Source organism: Tamandua tetradactyla, chromosome 14, assembly GCF_023851605.1.
Source record: "Tamandua tetradactyla isolate mTamTet1 chromosome 14, mTamTet1.pri, whole genome shotgun sequence".
Classification (NCBI taxonomy): Eukaryota; Metazoa; Chordata; class Mammalia; order Pilosa; family Myrmecophagidae; genus Tamandua; species Tamandua tetradactyla.
In genome coordinates this window covers 2,897,221-2,912,342 of record NC_135340.1, presented here as the reverse complement: position 1 = coordinate 2,912,342, position 15,122 = coordinate 2,897,221, and the positions used below count along the sequence as shown (strand labels likewise).

Here is a 15,122-nt window from a genome sequence, read left to right as displayed (position 1 = left end):
GCTGACCAGAGGCACCATCTCCCATTCATCTCTTCAGGCACACTTATCTACAGCATAATTCCTGTCGAGTGGCAAACCCTGAAATAAGATGGCTTCTCTCTAGAGAATTTGGTCTATTTTGTAGTTTGGGGGCCTCCAATGGAAACATTATCAGTTATGTATAATGAAAGTTTTAGAACTTTATTTTTGTGTGTCTTCAGTTCTTTAAGAAAAGTTTAAAACTGCAAGTTTGCATTTAACTAAAAGCAAATTTTGTAGTTTGACTTCTCTTTCTTGGCACTATGCGTTTTATTTAGGATATAACATTTATTATTAAAGTAGGAAATTATGAAGAACTATTTGAAAGGATTAGGAAAATTTTCTGCTAACTCTTCTACCACATTAACTTCTTTTTTTTTGGCATGGGCAGGCTCCAGGAATTGAACCTGGGTCTGTGGCATGGCAGGTGAGAATTTTGCCACTGAACCACCATTGCACTGACCTACCTCATTAACTTTTAGATAAGAGAATTATTATTCAAAAAATCCTTCAAAGATGTTGTGAAGAGTAGTGAGGATTACATTATAGACTACATTTCCTCTATTTCTAAGATATATAATTTCTTATTTCAGTATTTATGATATCAAATGTATATACTTATTGTTTGAAGAAACTTGCCAACTTCCAAGCAAAGGAGTAAAAAAAAAAGTTTGAAAGCCACCAGTGGTATGATTTTTAACTCATTGTTCTAAGAAAAAAAACGTGTTTGTAATTTTTAAATTTGCGATTATATGAGCTATGGTTAAGTAAAAATTTGGTCATCAGATACCCAAAGTTTACACAAAGCAGGTATGTATGTTAATTGTGTTTCTGTGTGTGAATAGCTAAGAGAGAGATGTGCTGCTTTACATAATTTCTCTTAAATTTATAAAATAAAAACATTGAATTAGTGCATTGTTATTTTTATCAAAAGTCCTGATGAAGTCTTTCATATTCTATCTTTTTTGTATTGATTAGGGTCACTGTAATGATTTATTGATCTTTCAAACACAACCTTATTCACTACTCAGGTAAGCAATTCAGTATTTCTACATATATATATGTAATTAATGTATAATAATTTCTTTCTTCTTTTGAGAAGTGTTATAATATTTTTCAGATGGTTTATAACTTGAATTCCAGAAAATGTTTTTGTCTTCCTAAGAATATAATAACATTTATAATGGAGCACCATACACCAGTGTGGTTTTTTAAAATTAAAAAATAATGTACAGTCACATTTTTGTTTGTAAAATTGCATTTAGTTCATATGCTAATACTAAGCATAATGTATTTACTTGAGTCTAACTAAGCCTTACTTTTTTCACATTTTAAGTTTTCTGAAATTAAAATGTATCTAATAATATACATACATTATTACAGGTGGAATAAATATGGAAGGTGATAGAAGGTTTAATGGGATAAATTTTGTTTTTTATAGTCATTGTAGACTACAAGCCCTGAATGGATACAGAAAATAGTAGAGTTGGAGGAAGTGAATTTTGTATGTAGAGAGTTGTATAGAAGCAATTTATGAAAGTAAATATTGTCTGTCATAGTCAGTGCTGACCAAAATTTAATAAGTCTGTTTATCATATATTTCAAAAAAGAAAGCTTTTGTGTCATGCTGGGCATTCTTTTTCTCTGTGTTAAAATAATGTGGCTTGTTAGTCTGTTCTTAATGTAAAGTTCCTTTAAAAAAGTTTTTTCCTTAATCATCCAAGTACATATTAAATATGCATTTAATATGATAGAATTTCTTTTTTTTTTTAACTCCAAAGCTATTATTAAATTGGTGATGTGACTTAACTCAAATATTCTTGCTCTAAAAGAAATATATACAAAACTTAATGTGATGATTGTGGATGAAGTCCCTATTTCTGCCTGTGACAATTGGGAGGAAGTATATGAACCAAGTAGAAGTTGCCTAGTGAACAAATATGAGTATTCCATACAGTGGAAATAACATTGGTGAAGGCGAGTTGGAGGACAGGGTATGACATGCTATATTTCAAGGAGTAAACTCTAACTTCCAAATGTTCTGCATATTGAGCCACATGAAAACAACTGGACTTGCTCAAACTGGACTTCTTAAAGTTTTTCTTAACTGTTCCTTCTCATGGTGCAGTAGTTCCTAAACTTATCTGTACATTAGAATCCTATGAGGAGCTTCAAAACTTAAACTGATGCCTATGCCCACCCTCACAGATTGTGATTTAATTGGTCTGTCTGTGAACCTGGACTTTAGAATTTTTGAAGGGTCCCAAGGTGACTGTAGTGCACAGACAAATTAAGGAACTATTGCTGTAATGGTTTATTTTCTTTAAAGTTGTGGGATTTATGCTGTGAACCTCTCTTCTGGCACTGAATAATAAACTGCTTTGTACTGTTTAAGTTTTATGGTGAACATAATTACTTTCCCTAGATAGATTGCAAGTTCCTCATATACAGAAATAAAGAAATGCTTGATATATTGTGCTATGAAATGAAAAGTCATGGTCCTTCCCTTAAACTGCTATAATGTAGGAGGTAGATTTTCAAGCAGTGAAAAGAGAGAAAGAATATTGCTTTAAGGGGAGCATATACAAAGTTTATGTGAGTTCTGGAGAAGAAGGCTGTCAGTTCATGTGGTTAGGATAGGAAAGATTAGGAAAGCTTTGAGTCAAGAATTTGCTGGGACTGTAGAGGGCAAGGGTGTTAGTTAAAAGATATATAGAAGAGCATGGTGTGCTCAAGAAACTGTAACTTCTGAGTATTCCTGCAACATAAGTATGAGGTGAGAAGTTGTAAGAGATGAGGTTGTGTAACAAGTCATGAGTTATTTCTTGCATAAGAAGTCATGAGTTATTTCACTTAGATTCTTTGTATCTCCTGTGAATACGTTTACATTTTCTTACAGAAATCAGGAGTCATGATACCTAGAGCAGAAGAATGAGATGATCAGACTGCAAGTTAGAAAATGGTGACAGCAACAGTATTAATGAGAGATGGAAGGGGTATGTGACTAAGACCAGGAAAGTTGGTAAGGAGACTATTGCAATGGTCAGTCAAGAAGTGAGGGTCTGATTTATAAAAGTGACAGTGGGGCTGGAGAAGGGAAGGAGATAGAGCTATTTAAGAAGTAGAATGAATTAGGTAGTTAAATGGATGTCAAGGGAAAGGACAGTGAAGAATTAATGATGGGAATATGGAAAAGGCAGCAGGTTTGAAGATGGGATGGGATAGAAATGGTGAATTTTGTTTTGGACATGGTGAGCTTGAAGATCCATAAGATATGGAGCTACCTATTAAATAGTTGAATATATGGAGAGAGATCTGGGTTAGACATGAAGATTTAAGAAACACAGGAGAATAAATGGGTATGGGTTAACTCTGCCCAGGAAGTTTCAAGAGTGAGGAGGAAGCTAATGATTATACATTAGCAACTCGTAATTGATAGGTTTCTCATCCAGGAGGAAGGAGAAGAGACCAAAACTTGATTAAAGGAGCTATACTGTGAGGCTATGTATGGGCAGGCTAACACTTAAGATAGCAATAGCCCCCAGTAGGGAAAGGGGAACAGCTTATATAGGATGGTTGGCAGAAAGTAGGCAAAGGGAGGTGGTGGGTTTTCTTTGTCTAGCTTGGGAGTGGGAAATTGGCAGGTTTCCATTGTTTGGTTTAGAAGCTGGGGGCTAAGTGGGGAGTTATTGCAAGTGTGCAGCTGCTGGGGCTGTAACTGCCGGAGGGCGGATGTTGGATAAGTGGAGTTATAGTAGGAATGCAGCTGCCAGAGGAAGATGTAGGGACACTCAAGACAACTGCTGTGTGGGCTGGGACAGGTCTGGTTTTTGCAAGGGGCCTCCTGAAAGTTATGAGGCAAATTTCCTGGAATGCTTGGTAAGGGTTGGTTACTTCAAGGGGGAGTTTAGCCTAACATTCCAGCCTTTTCCGTTTAGTTTTCTTGGGATGTTGCAGGGCAGAGGTCTATCTTCTGTATCTGCTTTCGGCTGGTGGGTGTGCGTAGAGCTGTCCTTATGTTTTGTCACCAGGCAGTGGCAGTACTGGTGTTTTTGCTGGAGGAGCAGCATGTTGCTGACAGCATGATTTGTCAGTGTTTGGTTCTGCGAATGAAGCTGGTTAAGAGTTTTAAGAGGGCCCCCAAATGAGGAATATTTGGACGATGATTCTCTAACTGCTTCCAAGCTGAAAAGGGGCATTGTTATTAAGGGGCAAAGGGGATGATACAATGAAACCGGTTATTGTTCTTGGAGAGTCCGGTATTTCTGGGTTTCAGAACTTCTGTGGCATTGGAATAAACTGGAGTTGTTCTGAAAAAAAAACTTAAGTAAAATTTTATTGAGCACAGGATATTTTTCAGCGTTTCCAGGAATACTGTTGGTTGCCATATTGTGGCAGCTTGCAATATCTGGCTGAAACTTGTATAAGTAACTTCCAGAATGACCTTTGAACTTGATTTGAAATAGCCTAGCCATTGAAACTCTATTTCTTTTCCCCCTTTTGGTTAGTTAATCCATTGTACCAGGGCCAGGCTTACCCTTGGAACTTATGTCTCACAATGCCAGGGCCAGTTATGTTCCGTGATGCCAGGGCTAGTTAGGTCCTGCAATACCAGGGCCAGGCTTACACCCCTGGCGATCATGTCCCACATTAGTGGGAAGTTGGGAGTTTGGCTTAGAGAGAGACCACATTTGAGCAACAGCAGAGATTTTCTAGAGATGACTGTTAGGCACTAATCATAATTAGGTTTAGTTTGCTATAATAGAAATAGGGACTTCCGGAGAAGATGGCGGCCTAGTAAGACGCATGGGTCTTAGTTCCTCCTCCAGAACAGCAACTAAAGAAACAGAAACAATATGAAACAGCTCCTGGAGCCACAAAAGAGACCAAAAAGACAGCGTACCCCATTCTGGAACGGCTGAACGGGCAGGGAGAATCCACTGTGGTGAGATACTCGAGGGGCGCGCACTTCCCCAGGCCGGGGCGGCTGGCAACCGGGGTCCCTTCCACACAGGTGGCTTCCCAGTCCGACTGGGAACGTTGGATAGCGGGGCCCTCCCACCACGCTTGGTGTCTCGGGCCAGCTGGGCAATTTGGACCAGCACTCCCCCAAGCCGTGGTGGCCGGCGACCCCCCCTCCACGCGCGGTTTCCCGGGCCGACTGCGAGATTCGGATTGGCAAGTTAAAGGAGCCACAGCATCTTTTACTGGTGGGACCCACAGACAGACGAGCGCCACGAGCGCCACCTACTGGGCAGGAAAAGAAAAACAGAGCCGAGAGATTTCACAGAAAAACCTTTCAACCAGCCGGGTCCCACACCCAGGGAAATCTGATCAAATGCCCAGACACCAGCAGAAAATAACGGATCAGGCTCGGAAAATCGAAGATATGGCCCAGTCAAAGGAACAAACCAATAGTTCAAATGAGATACAGGAGCTGAGACAACTAATGCTGAATATACGAACAGAAATGGAAAACCTCTTCAAAAACCAAATCAATAAATTGAGGGAGGACATGAAGAAGACATGGGCTGAACAAAAAGAAGAAATAGAAAATCTGAAAAAACAAATCACAGAACTTATGGGAGTGAAGGACAAAGTAGAAAAGATGGAAAAAACAATGGATACCTACAATGGTAGATTTAAAGAGACAGAAGCTACAATTAGTGAACTGGAGGATGGAACATCTGAATTCCAAAAAGAAACAGAAACTATAGGGAAAAGAATGGAAAAACTTGAGCAGGGGATCAGGGAACTGAATGACAATATGAAGCGCACAAACATACGTGGTGTGGGTGTCCCAGAAGGAGAAGAGAAGGGAAAAGGAGGAGAAAAACTAATGGAAGAAATTATCACTGAAAACTTCCCAACTCTTATGAAAGACCTAAATTTGCAGATCCAAGAAGTGCAGCGCACCCCAAAGAGAATAGACCCAAATAGGCGTTCTCCAAGACATTTACTAGTTAGAATGTCAGAGGTCAAAGAGAAAGAGAGGATCTTGAAAGCAGCAAGAGAAAAACAATCTGTCACATACAAGGGAAACCCAATAAGACTATGTGTAGATTTCTCAGCAGAAACCATGGAAGCTAGAAGACAGTGGGATGATATATTTAAATTACTAAAAGAGAAAAACTGCCAACCAAGACTCCTATATCCAGCAAAATTGTCCTTCAAAAATGAAGGAGAAATTAAAAAATTTATAGACAAAAAGTCACTGAGAGAATTTGTGACCAAGAGACCAGCTCTACAAGAAATATTAAAGGGAGCACTAGAGTCAGATACGAAAAGACAGAAGAGAGAGGTATGGAGTAAAGTGTAGAAAGAAGGAAAACCAGATATGATATATATATAATACAAAAGCCAAAATGGTAGAGGAAAATATTATCCAAACAGTAATAACACTAAAAGTTAATGGACTGAATTCCCCAATCAAAAGACATAGACTGGCAGAATGGATTACGACCCAGCGGTACCACTGCTGGGTATCTACTCAAAGGACTTAAGGGCAGAGACACAGACGGACATTTGCACACCAGTGTTTATAGCAGCATTATTTACAATTGCAAAGAGATGGAAACAGCCAAAATGTCCATCAACAGACGAGTGGCTAAACAAACTGTGGTGTATACCTACGATGGAATATTATGCAGCTTTAAGACAGACTAAACTTATGAAGCATATAATAACATGGATGGACCTAGAGAACATTAGGCTGAGTGAGTCTAGCCAAAAACTAAAGGACAAATACTGTATGGTCCCACTGATGTGAACCGACATTCGAGAATCAACTTGGAATATATCATTGGTAACAGAGACCAGCAGGAGTTAGAAACAGGGTAAGATAATGGGTAATTGGAGCTGAAGGGATACAGACTGTGCAACAGGACTAGATACAAAAACTCAAAAATGGACAGCACAATAATACCTAATTGTAATGTAACTATGTTAAAACACTGAATGAAGCTGCACCTGAACTATAGTTTTTTGTTTGTTTGTTTGTTTGTATCTTCTGTTTTTGTTTTTTTCTTTTTCCTTTTATATATATATATATATTTATTATCATTATTATTTTAATTTTCTTCTCTATATTAACATTCTATATCTTTTTCTGCTGTTTTGCTAGTTCTTTTCCTAAATCGATGCAAATGTACTAAGAAATGATGATCATACATCTATGTGATGATACTAAGAATTACTGAGCGCATATGTAGAATGGAATGATCTCTAAATGTTGTGTTAATTTCTTTTCTTTTTTTTAATTAATAAAAAAAAAGAAAAAAAATAGAAATAGGTTTCATAAAGGTAAACCTTAAATAAGGGCCTTTCTTTTAAAGTTTTTCCTTGCTACAGATGGAGCTCTGACCTATAGCTGACCATATATATTTTTAAAGAAGTATTAGAGCAGAGCAGTGCAACTGATAATTTGGCTATTGCTGTGATTGGAAGCTTTTTAAGAATAATTTAAAATATGACTAACCACACCATGCCACTGTTGAATATCATACAGATTAGTATTAGGATATCACATGGATACTGAGAACATTGTCAGATTTTTAGGAATTTTATACAGCTTTTAAATATATGAATAATATTATTTTACCTATAGAAGTTTAACCAGCAACAGAATGGAAAATGTTTTTAACCACTGTAGTAATTCCCAAATACTTCCTATGCAATAGCTTAAACTATTTTAGTACTTTATTTATAGAAAGTGAAAGAACAAATTATTTGTAACAGTATTTCCCTGAACAGTGAGAAGACTTGTATTCTGAAATAAAGGATGAAGAGGGTAAGAATATTAACAAGGATACTATTGTTTTCAAGACAGAGTACTTGGATGATTAAGAAAAAAAAATTTTTAAAGGAACTTTACATTAAGAACAGACTAACAAGCCACATTATTTTAACATAGAAAAAAAGAATGCCCAGCATGACACAAAAGCTTTCTTTTTTGAAATATATGATAAACAGACTTATTAAATTTTGGTCAGCACTGACTATGACAGGCAAAATTCATTTTCATAAATTGCTTTTATACAACTCTCTGCATACAAAATTCACTCTCTCCAGCTCTACTATTTTCTGTATCCATTCAGGGCTTGTAGTCTACAGTGACTATAAAAAACAAAATCTATCCCACCTTCCGTATTCATTTCACCTGTAATTTTTTATTTATCCAGACTGCACATAATCAGAAATAAATTTGATACGAAATTCACAAAGCTTTTAAACTTGCATATTTTCTTCCAATAAAATATGGGGAGGAGCTACAAAGTAGTACAAAATAATGGAAGAAGGAAGGAATTTCTGCTTGGGTTAGGAATACAGCCAAGCATTTATGTACTTTATATTCAGAACACACAAATGATTATATTACAATATGCTTAAAATTTCTCAGTTCAATTTAGTACTTCCTTAGGCTAGCTTATTTATTAGTAAGCTTGTATAAATTTAGGGAGAACATACCCAAGCAGAATAAAATCACATTTGTTTAATTCAGAATTTACCAAAAATCTTTTTTATCAGAGGTTGTAAAAAAGTTTGTTTTCATAATATCTTAAAATTATAAATGATTTTAAAAGTACATTCTTGACTATCAAGTTCTGGAGAATATACCACAGTTTTTTAATTTGTCCTAAGCTTAAATCCAGGAAAACTTTTCCATATTTCTAAAAAATCTGTCATTTTACTTACTGAATTTTGATTAGATTGTATTCAGTTATTTCTATTTTAAGGCTATGTATATTTTAGTCTGGAGGTAGGGGGGAAGAGATGGGAGAGTGTTATCTTCTGGCCATTTTCAGCCACAGCTGCAGCTCGGCTGGGAGGGGCTGCATACGGAGGAGGGGTGGGGAGTTAAGGAGAACGTCTTTGGAGATATCAGAGGATGAGTTGGGAGGGAGAGAAGGATTTGATAAGTGGAACAAGTTTGGCAAAGAAGGCTTGGATAAATGGGACTTCACTCTACTTGCCAAGATGCTGACGGTAATTGTTAAGGTTTAGAAAATTTGTAGGTCAAGAGTTCTGTTTTCTGGCCAAACTGACCTATTGTCTAATTTATATTATGGCTTGGTGATAATTGCAATAGAAAATTAATCTTTTAGATCAGCAGTAAGATCAAGGACTGGCTGTTTCCCACAATACTGGATAGCGTACGGAGAAAACTCTTGCTCTTACACAACTTAGAAACTGTAAAGAGGGCATCTCTGATTGAGAGTTTTAAGTTCCAGTGAATATGCAAAGTGGATGGAGCATCCCAATGTCTCACTCGCTCCTAGGGTCCAGGACCCAGCAGAAGCAACTCTCCCCTAGCACTAAAATTTCAGATGTGTTGTCCAGATCAACAGAGAAAGAGAGTACCAGACAGAAAAGAAGAAAGCGCTCGCTCTTCTTTACCCTGAGATGATTTGCCAGTGTTGGTGCTGAAGTCAGGCAAGGTGGTTACGTCCCCTCTTATGGAAGTTTCATCTCCATTCCCAGTCCTGGGTTTCATTACCAAAATGTTAAGTTTCTCTACCAGAAAGGAGGAGAAGAGACCAAAACTCGATTAAAGGAGCTTTATTGTGAGGCTATGCATGGGCAGGCTGACACTTAAGATAGCAACAGTCCCCAGTGGGGAAAGGGAAACAGCTTATATAGGATGGTTGGCAGGAAGTAGGGAAAGGGAGGCAGTGGGTTTTCTTTGTCTAGCTTAGGAGCAGGAAGTTGGCAGGTTTCCATTGGTTGGTTTAGAAGTGGGGGGCTAAGTGAGGAGTTATTGCAAGCTTGCAGCTGCTGGGGCTAGATGTTGGATGTTGGATAAGGAGAGGTTATCACAAGATTGTAGCTGCTGGGGGCTATAACTGCCGGTGGGCAATTATAGCAGGAATGCAGCTGCCAGAAGGAGATGCAGGGACACTCATACAACTGCTACGTGGGCTGGGGCAGACTTGGTTTTGCAAGGGGCCCCCTGGAAGTTATGAGGGAAGTTTCCTGGAATGCTTGTTAAGGGTTTGTTACTTCAAGGGTTTGTTGCTTCAAGGGGGAGTTTAGCTTATTAACACTAACACTTGAAGAGTAGATAGAAGAAAATAAGACAACAAGGGAGTGACCAGAGAATTTGAAGGTGAAACTGGATTAATGGTAACACAGAAATAAGTTTCACAAGAGCAAGCCTCAAGATCAAGGGCTTGGCCTCTTCATTTGGGTGTCCTTAATATCTGACACAGTATCAGAGATTTCCCTGGTGAGAAAGTTTAAAAGTTGTATTTTTTCTCTCATCCCTCAAGGGACTTTGTCAACACTTTTATTATCTGCTTAATATCCTCTGGAATGTATCCGGGCCCTACTGTAAACTATACAGATTACAGATCCTCATTCTTATCCTGGGCTCCCTGTGTTTTGATTGTTTAAATGATCTATTCAAGCAGGTTGAGTTAGATGATGTGCTACAGATAGTTTAGGTTCTGGAAAAAATTAATCTTTCTCCCTTTGGTGTCATAGAGTAGGTGAAATTCTAAAATGCAGACACTGTCTTCCTTATTCCTGTGTCCTGAATGACCTCACTCCCAACCTGACTGGCTTTGTTCTCATCTCTAAACACCAGGTGTTCTGGTTTCCTAGCGGCCGGAATGCAGCACACCAGAGATGATTGGCTTTTAATAAAAGGGGATTTATTTTGTTCGTTCTTCTGAGGAAAGGCAGCTAACTTTCAACTGAGGTTCTTTCTTACATGGGAAGGCACAGGGCGATCTCTGCTGGCTTTCTCTCCAGGCCCCTGGGTTCCAACCACTTTCCCCCGGGTGATTCCTTTCTGCATCTCCAAAGGCCTGGGCTGAGCTGTGAGTGCTGAGATGAGGTATGCTGAGCTGCTTGGGCTGTGCTACGTTGAGCTCTATCATTTAAGCACCAGCCAATTAAAATCAAACATCATTCATTGCAGCAGGCACACCTCCTAACCGACTGCAGATGTAATGAGCAACAGATGAGATTCATGTACCATTGGCTCATGTCCACAGCAGCAGAACTAGGTACCTTCGCCTGGCCAAGTTGACAACTGAATCTAACTACCACACAGGTTATACATATATAGCACAGCCTCTCAAAATCCAGAAATAACCATTACCACTCTGGACTAAATGTGAGTGCTATAAGAGATTACAGTCTAGGCCCCGATTTTCTTATAAGTATTTTCTAAATGAGACCATGCAATATTTGCTCTTTCGTTTCTGGCTTATTTTGCCTCACCAAATGTCCCACAGGTACATTCACAATGTTGTATGCCTCACAGCTTCATTCTTTTTGTAGCAGCATGTTCTAGTTTGCTAGCTGCTAGAATGCAATATACCAGAAATGGAATGGCTTTTAAAAAGGGGAATTTAATGAGTTGCTAGTTTATAGTTATGAGGCCAAGAAAATGTCCCAATTAAAACAAGTCTATAGAAATGTCCAATCAAAGGCATCCAGGGAAAGATACCTTGGTTCAAGAAGGCCGATGAAGTTCAGGGTTTCTCAGCTGGAAGGGCACATGGAGAACACGGCATCATCTGCTAGCTTTCTCTCCTGGCTTCCGGTTTCATGAAGCTCCCTGGGAGGCGTTTTCCTTCTTCATCTCCAAAGATTGCTGGCTGGTGGACTCTCTGCTTCGTGGTGCTGCAGCATTCTCTGCTCTCTCTGAATCTCTCATTCTCCAAAACGCTTCTTCTTTTATAGGACTCCAATAAACCAGTCAAGACCCAGCCAAATTGGTGGAGACATGTCGTCACCTAATCCAGTTTATCCACTCTTGACTAAATCACATCATCCAGGGAGATGATCTGATTACAGTTTCAAACATACAGTATTGAAAAGGGGCTACTCCACCTTTATGAAATGGGGTTTTGATCAAAACATGGCTTTTCTAGGGGGCATACTTCCTTTCAAACCAGCACACAGCACAATATTTGATCATATGTAAATACCACCATTTGCTGTTCTACTTCTCAGTGAGTATATTCTTCAGCCACCTCCATCCATTGGGCATCAGGTATAATGTGCAAAGTCAACAATCCACCGACACACTCAGTTTTAGACAATTCATTGTTTCCAAGAGAAAGATAAACAATAAACACACTGTCACCAAATAGAAAATCAAAACCTCACCGTAACTCTTTTCGTGCCCCCATTATTTACCTCTGGTGAACGTACTGTTGATGTTTTCCTGTTAAACATAGCCCATAACATGCGATAGCAGTTGCTCTAGTTTGTTAGCTGCCAGAATACAATATACCGGAAATGGAATGGGGAATTTAATGAATTGCTAGTTTACAGTTCTAAGGCCAAGAAAATGTCCCAGTTAAAGCAAGTCTATAGAAATGTCAAATCTAAGGCATCCAGGGAAAGATACCTTGGTTCGAGAAGGCTGATGAAGTTCAGGGATTCTTTCTCAAGTGGAAGAACACATGGTGAACACAGTCAGGGTTCCTCTCTCATCTGGAAGGACACATGGTGAACATGGCATCATCTGCTAGCTTCTTCTCCTGGCTTCTTGTTTCATGAAGCTCTCCGGGAGGCATTTTCCTTCCTCATCTCCAAGGGCTGGTGGACTCTGCATCTCGTGGCTGCATCATTCTGCTCTCTCTGAATCTCTCATTCTCCAAAATGTTTCCTCTTTTACAGGACTCCAATAAACCAATCAAGAACCACCCAAATGGTGGAAACATGTCATCACCTAATCCAGTTTAACAGCTACTCTTGACTAAATCGCATCATCATCCAGGGATATCATCTGATCACAATCTCAAACGAACAGTACTGAATAGGGACTACCCCACCTTTATGAAATGGGATTTTGATTAAAACATGACTTTTCTAGGGGGTATACTTCCTTTCAAACCAGCACAGCAGTTTTCCCCCATACCCTGAATTTATACACTCTTTGTACAAGATTCATACCTTTGAAGTAGTTCATGCAGGAAGAACTCGTCTATATTTGTAGTGTTAATCGGTGGGACACATGGGTCTGTACAACCCCTTTCGGTCATGTTGACCTTCAATATAGTAGTATTAATTATAGACCCACTAATGAACTGCCTTCACTTCTATCTATTCCCTTACGTTTAAGTTCAATCTCGTTAGTTAACCATCCACCCATCTCAGAGGGAAATTTATAGCACTAAATGCTTACAGTAAACAGGAAAAAAGATTTCAAATCAGAGCCCTAACTTCAAAACTAGAAGAACTAGAACTATCACCAGCTATTACGGAAATGCAAATCAAAACCTTAATTATATTTTACACTGAATAGAATGGTTACTATTTTAAAAAAAAATAGAACTAGAAACATTCCCCTTTCTAGTTAAGAAGAACTAGTTAAAGAAGAGCAAACTAACCCCAAAGTGAGCAAAATGAAGGGCATAACCAATATTATTAGAGCAGAAATAAACGAAATAGAGAACAAATACAACAATAGAAAGAGTCAATGAAATTAAGAGCTGGTTCTTTGAAAAGATCAGTAAGATTGACAGGCCAGTAGCCAGATTGACGAAAACAAAGATAGAGGTTACAAACAGCAAAAATAAGAAATTAAAAGAGGACATTACAGTGATCCTGCTGAAATAAAAAGGACTGTAAGAAGACACTGAACAACTGTACACCAAAAAATTGGACAACATAGATGAAATGGACAAATTCCTAAAAGACACAAACTATGTACATTGGCTTACGAAGAAATAGATCTCAACAAACCAATTACTAATAAAGAGGTTAAATCAGTACTCAAAAACCTACCACAAAGAAAAGCCCAGGACCATATAGCTTCGCAGAAGAATTTTGCCAAACATTCCAAGAATTACCATCTATACTGCTAAATTCTTCCAAAAAATTGAAGAGGAGTGTTCTAGTTTGCTATCTGCCGGAATGCATCACACCAGAAATGGATTGGCTTTTAATAAAAGGGGATTTATTTTGTCAGTTCTTCAGAGGAAAGGCAGCTAACTTTCCACTGAGATTCTTTCTTACATGGAAGGCAGAGGAGTCTTGAGAGTCTTAAAGATAGAGTCCAGGATATTCTTTAGGGTTTTCAGGAACACTCTTGGTTGGAGCTTGGCATATAGTGGCATTTTGTAATATCTTGCTGAAACTTGCAGAAGAGTAACCTCCAGAGTAACCTCTCAATTCTATTTGAAATTTCTTAGCCACTAAAACTATATTTATTTCCCCACTTGTGGTCAACCAATCTCATGATGCCAGGGCCTGCTCATCCCTGGAAGTCATGTCCCATGCTGCCAGGGAGACTTACACTCCTGGAAATCATGTCCCACATTGCAGGGGGCAGTAATGAGTTTATTTGCAGAGTTTGACTTTGAGAGAGAGAGAGAGGGGACCACATCTAAGTAATAAAAGAAGTTCTCTGTGGGTAACTCTTAGTTATTAATTATAAGTAGGCTTAAATTTTCCATAGAGCCATGCTCAGGCCATTTCTCTCCTAATTCTAAAGCATATGGAGGCCAGATTGTATTGCAGAAATAAACATTTTTTTCTCATAGGCATGTAAAATCTTTCCAGTTTCTCAAAATACAGCCCCAAGGTTCCCATTTTAAAGAATTTCCACAATCAGTAACCAATTAGAAACACATGAAGAATATAAATCAGTAACATACCAACTAACAAATTAAATAGATACCTAACACTATATATTTAAGTGATATACCAATTAATAACTAGACTGAACAATTAAGGCATTAAACACTATACCTGATTTTATCAATTAACCATTAAACAGGCATACTTAATTTCAAAATACTAATTGTCCTGGTTTGCTAGCTGCCAGAATGCAACACACCAGAGACAGATTGGCTTTTAATAAAAGGGGATTTATTTTGTTAGTTCTTCAGAGGAAAGGCAGCTAACTTTCCACTGAGGTTCTTTCTTATATGGAAGGCACAGGATGGGCTCTGCTGGTCTTCTCTCCAGGCCCCTGGGTTCCAACAACTTTCCCTGGGGTGACTTCTTTCTGTATCTCCAAAGGCCTGGGCTGAGCCTGTAAGTGCTGAGATGAGGAATGCCGAGCTGCTTAGGCTGTGCTACTTTGCGCTCTCTCCTTTAAGCACCAGCCAATTAAGTCAACGTCACTCATTGCAGCAGAC

General features: G+C 38.6%; 1 protein-coding gene across 10 annotated transcripts in view; it reads left to right on the top strand.

Moving 5' to 3' along the window:
* KLHDC1 (kelch domain containing 1) overlaps positions 1-15,122 on the top strand; it is a 130,327-nt gene that overhangs the window by 94,538 nt on the left and 20,667 nt on the right. For 8 of the 10 annotated variants that reach the window (XM_077126824.1, XM_077126827.1, XM_077126830.1 and 5 more), the window contains one exon: positions 997-1,049. In XM_077126824.1, coding sequence (XP_076982939.1) covers positions 997-1,049 — 53 coding nt within the window. Of the gene's footprint in view, positions 1-996; positions 1,050-1,850; positions 1,866-2,917; positions 5,510-15,122 lie in introns of those variants that run through there. The other 2 variants (XM_077126826.1, XM_077126832.1) reach the window with 2 other exon arrangements.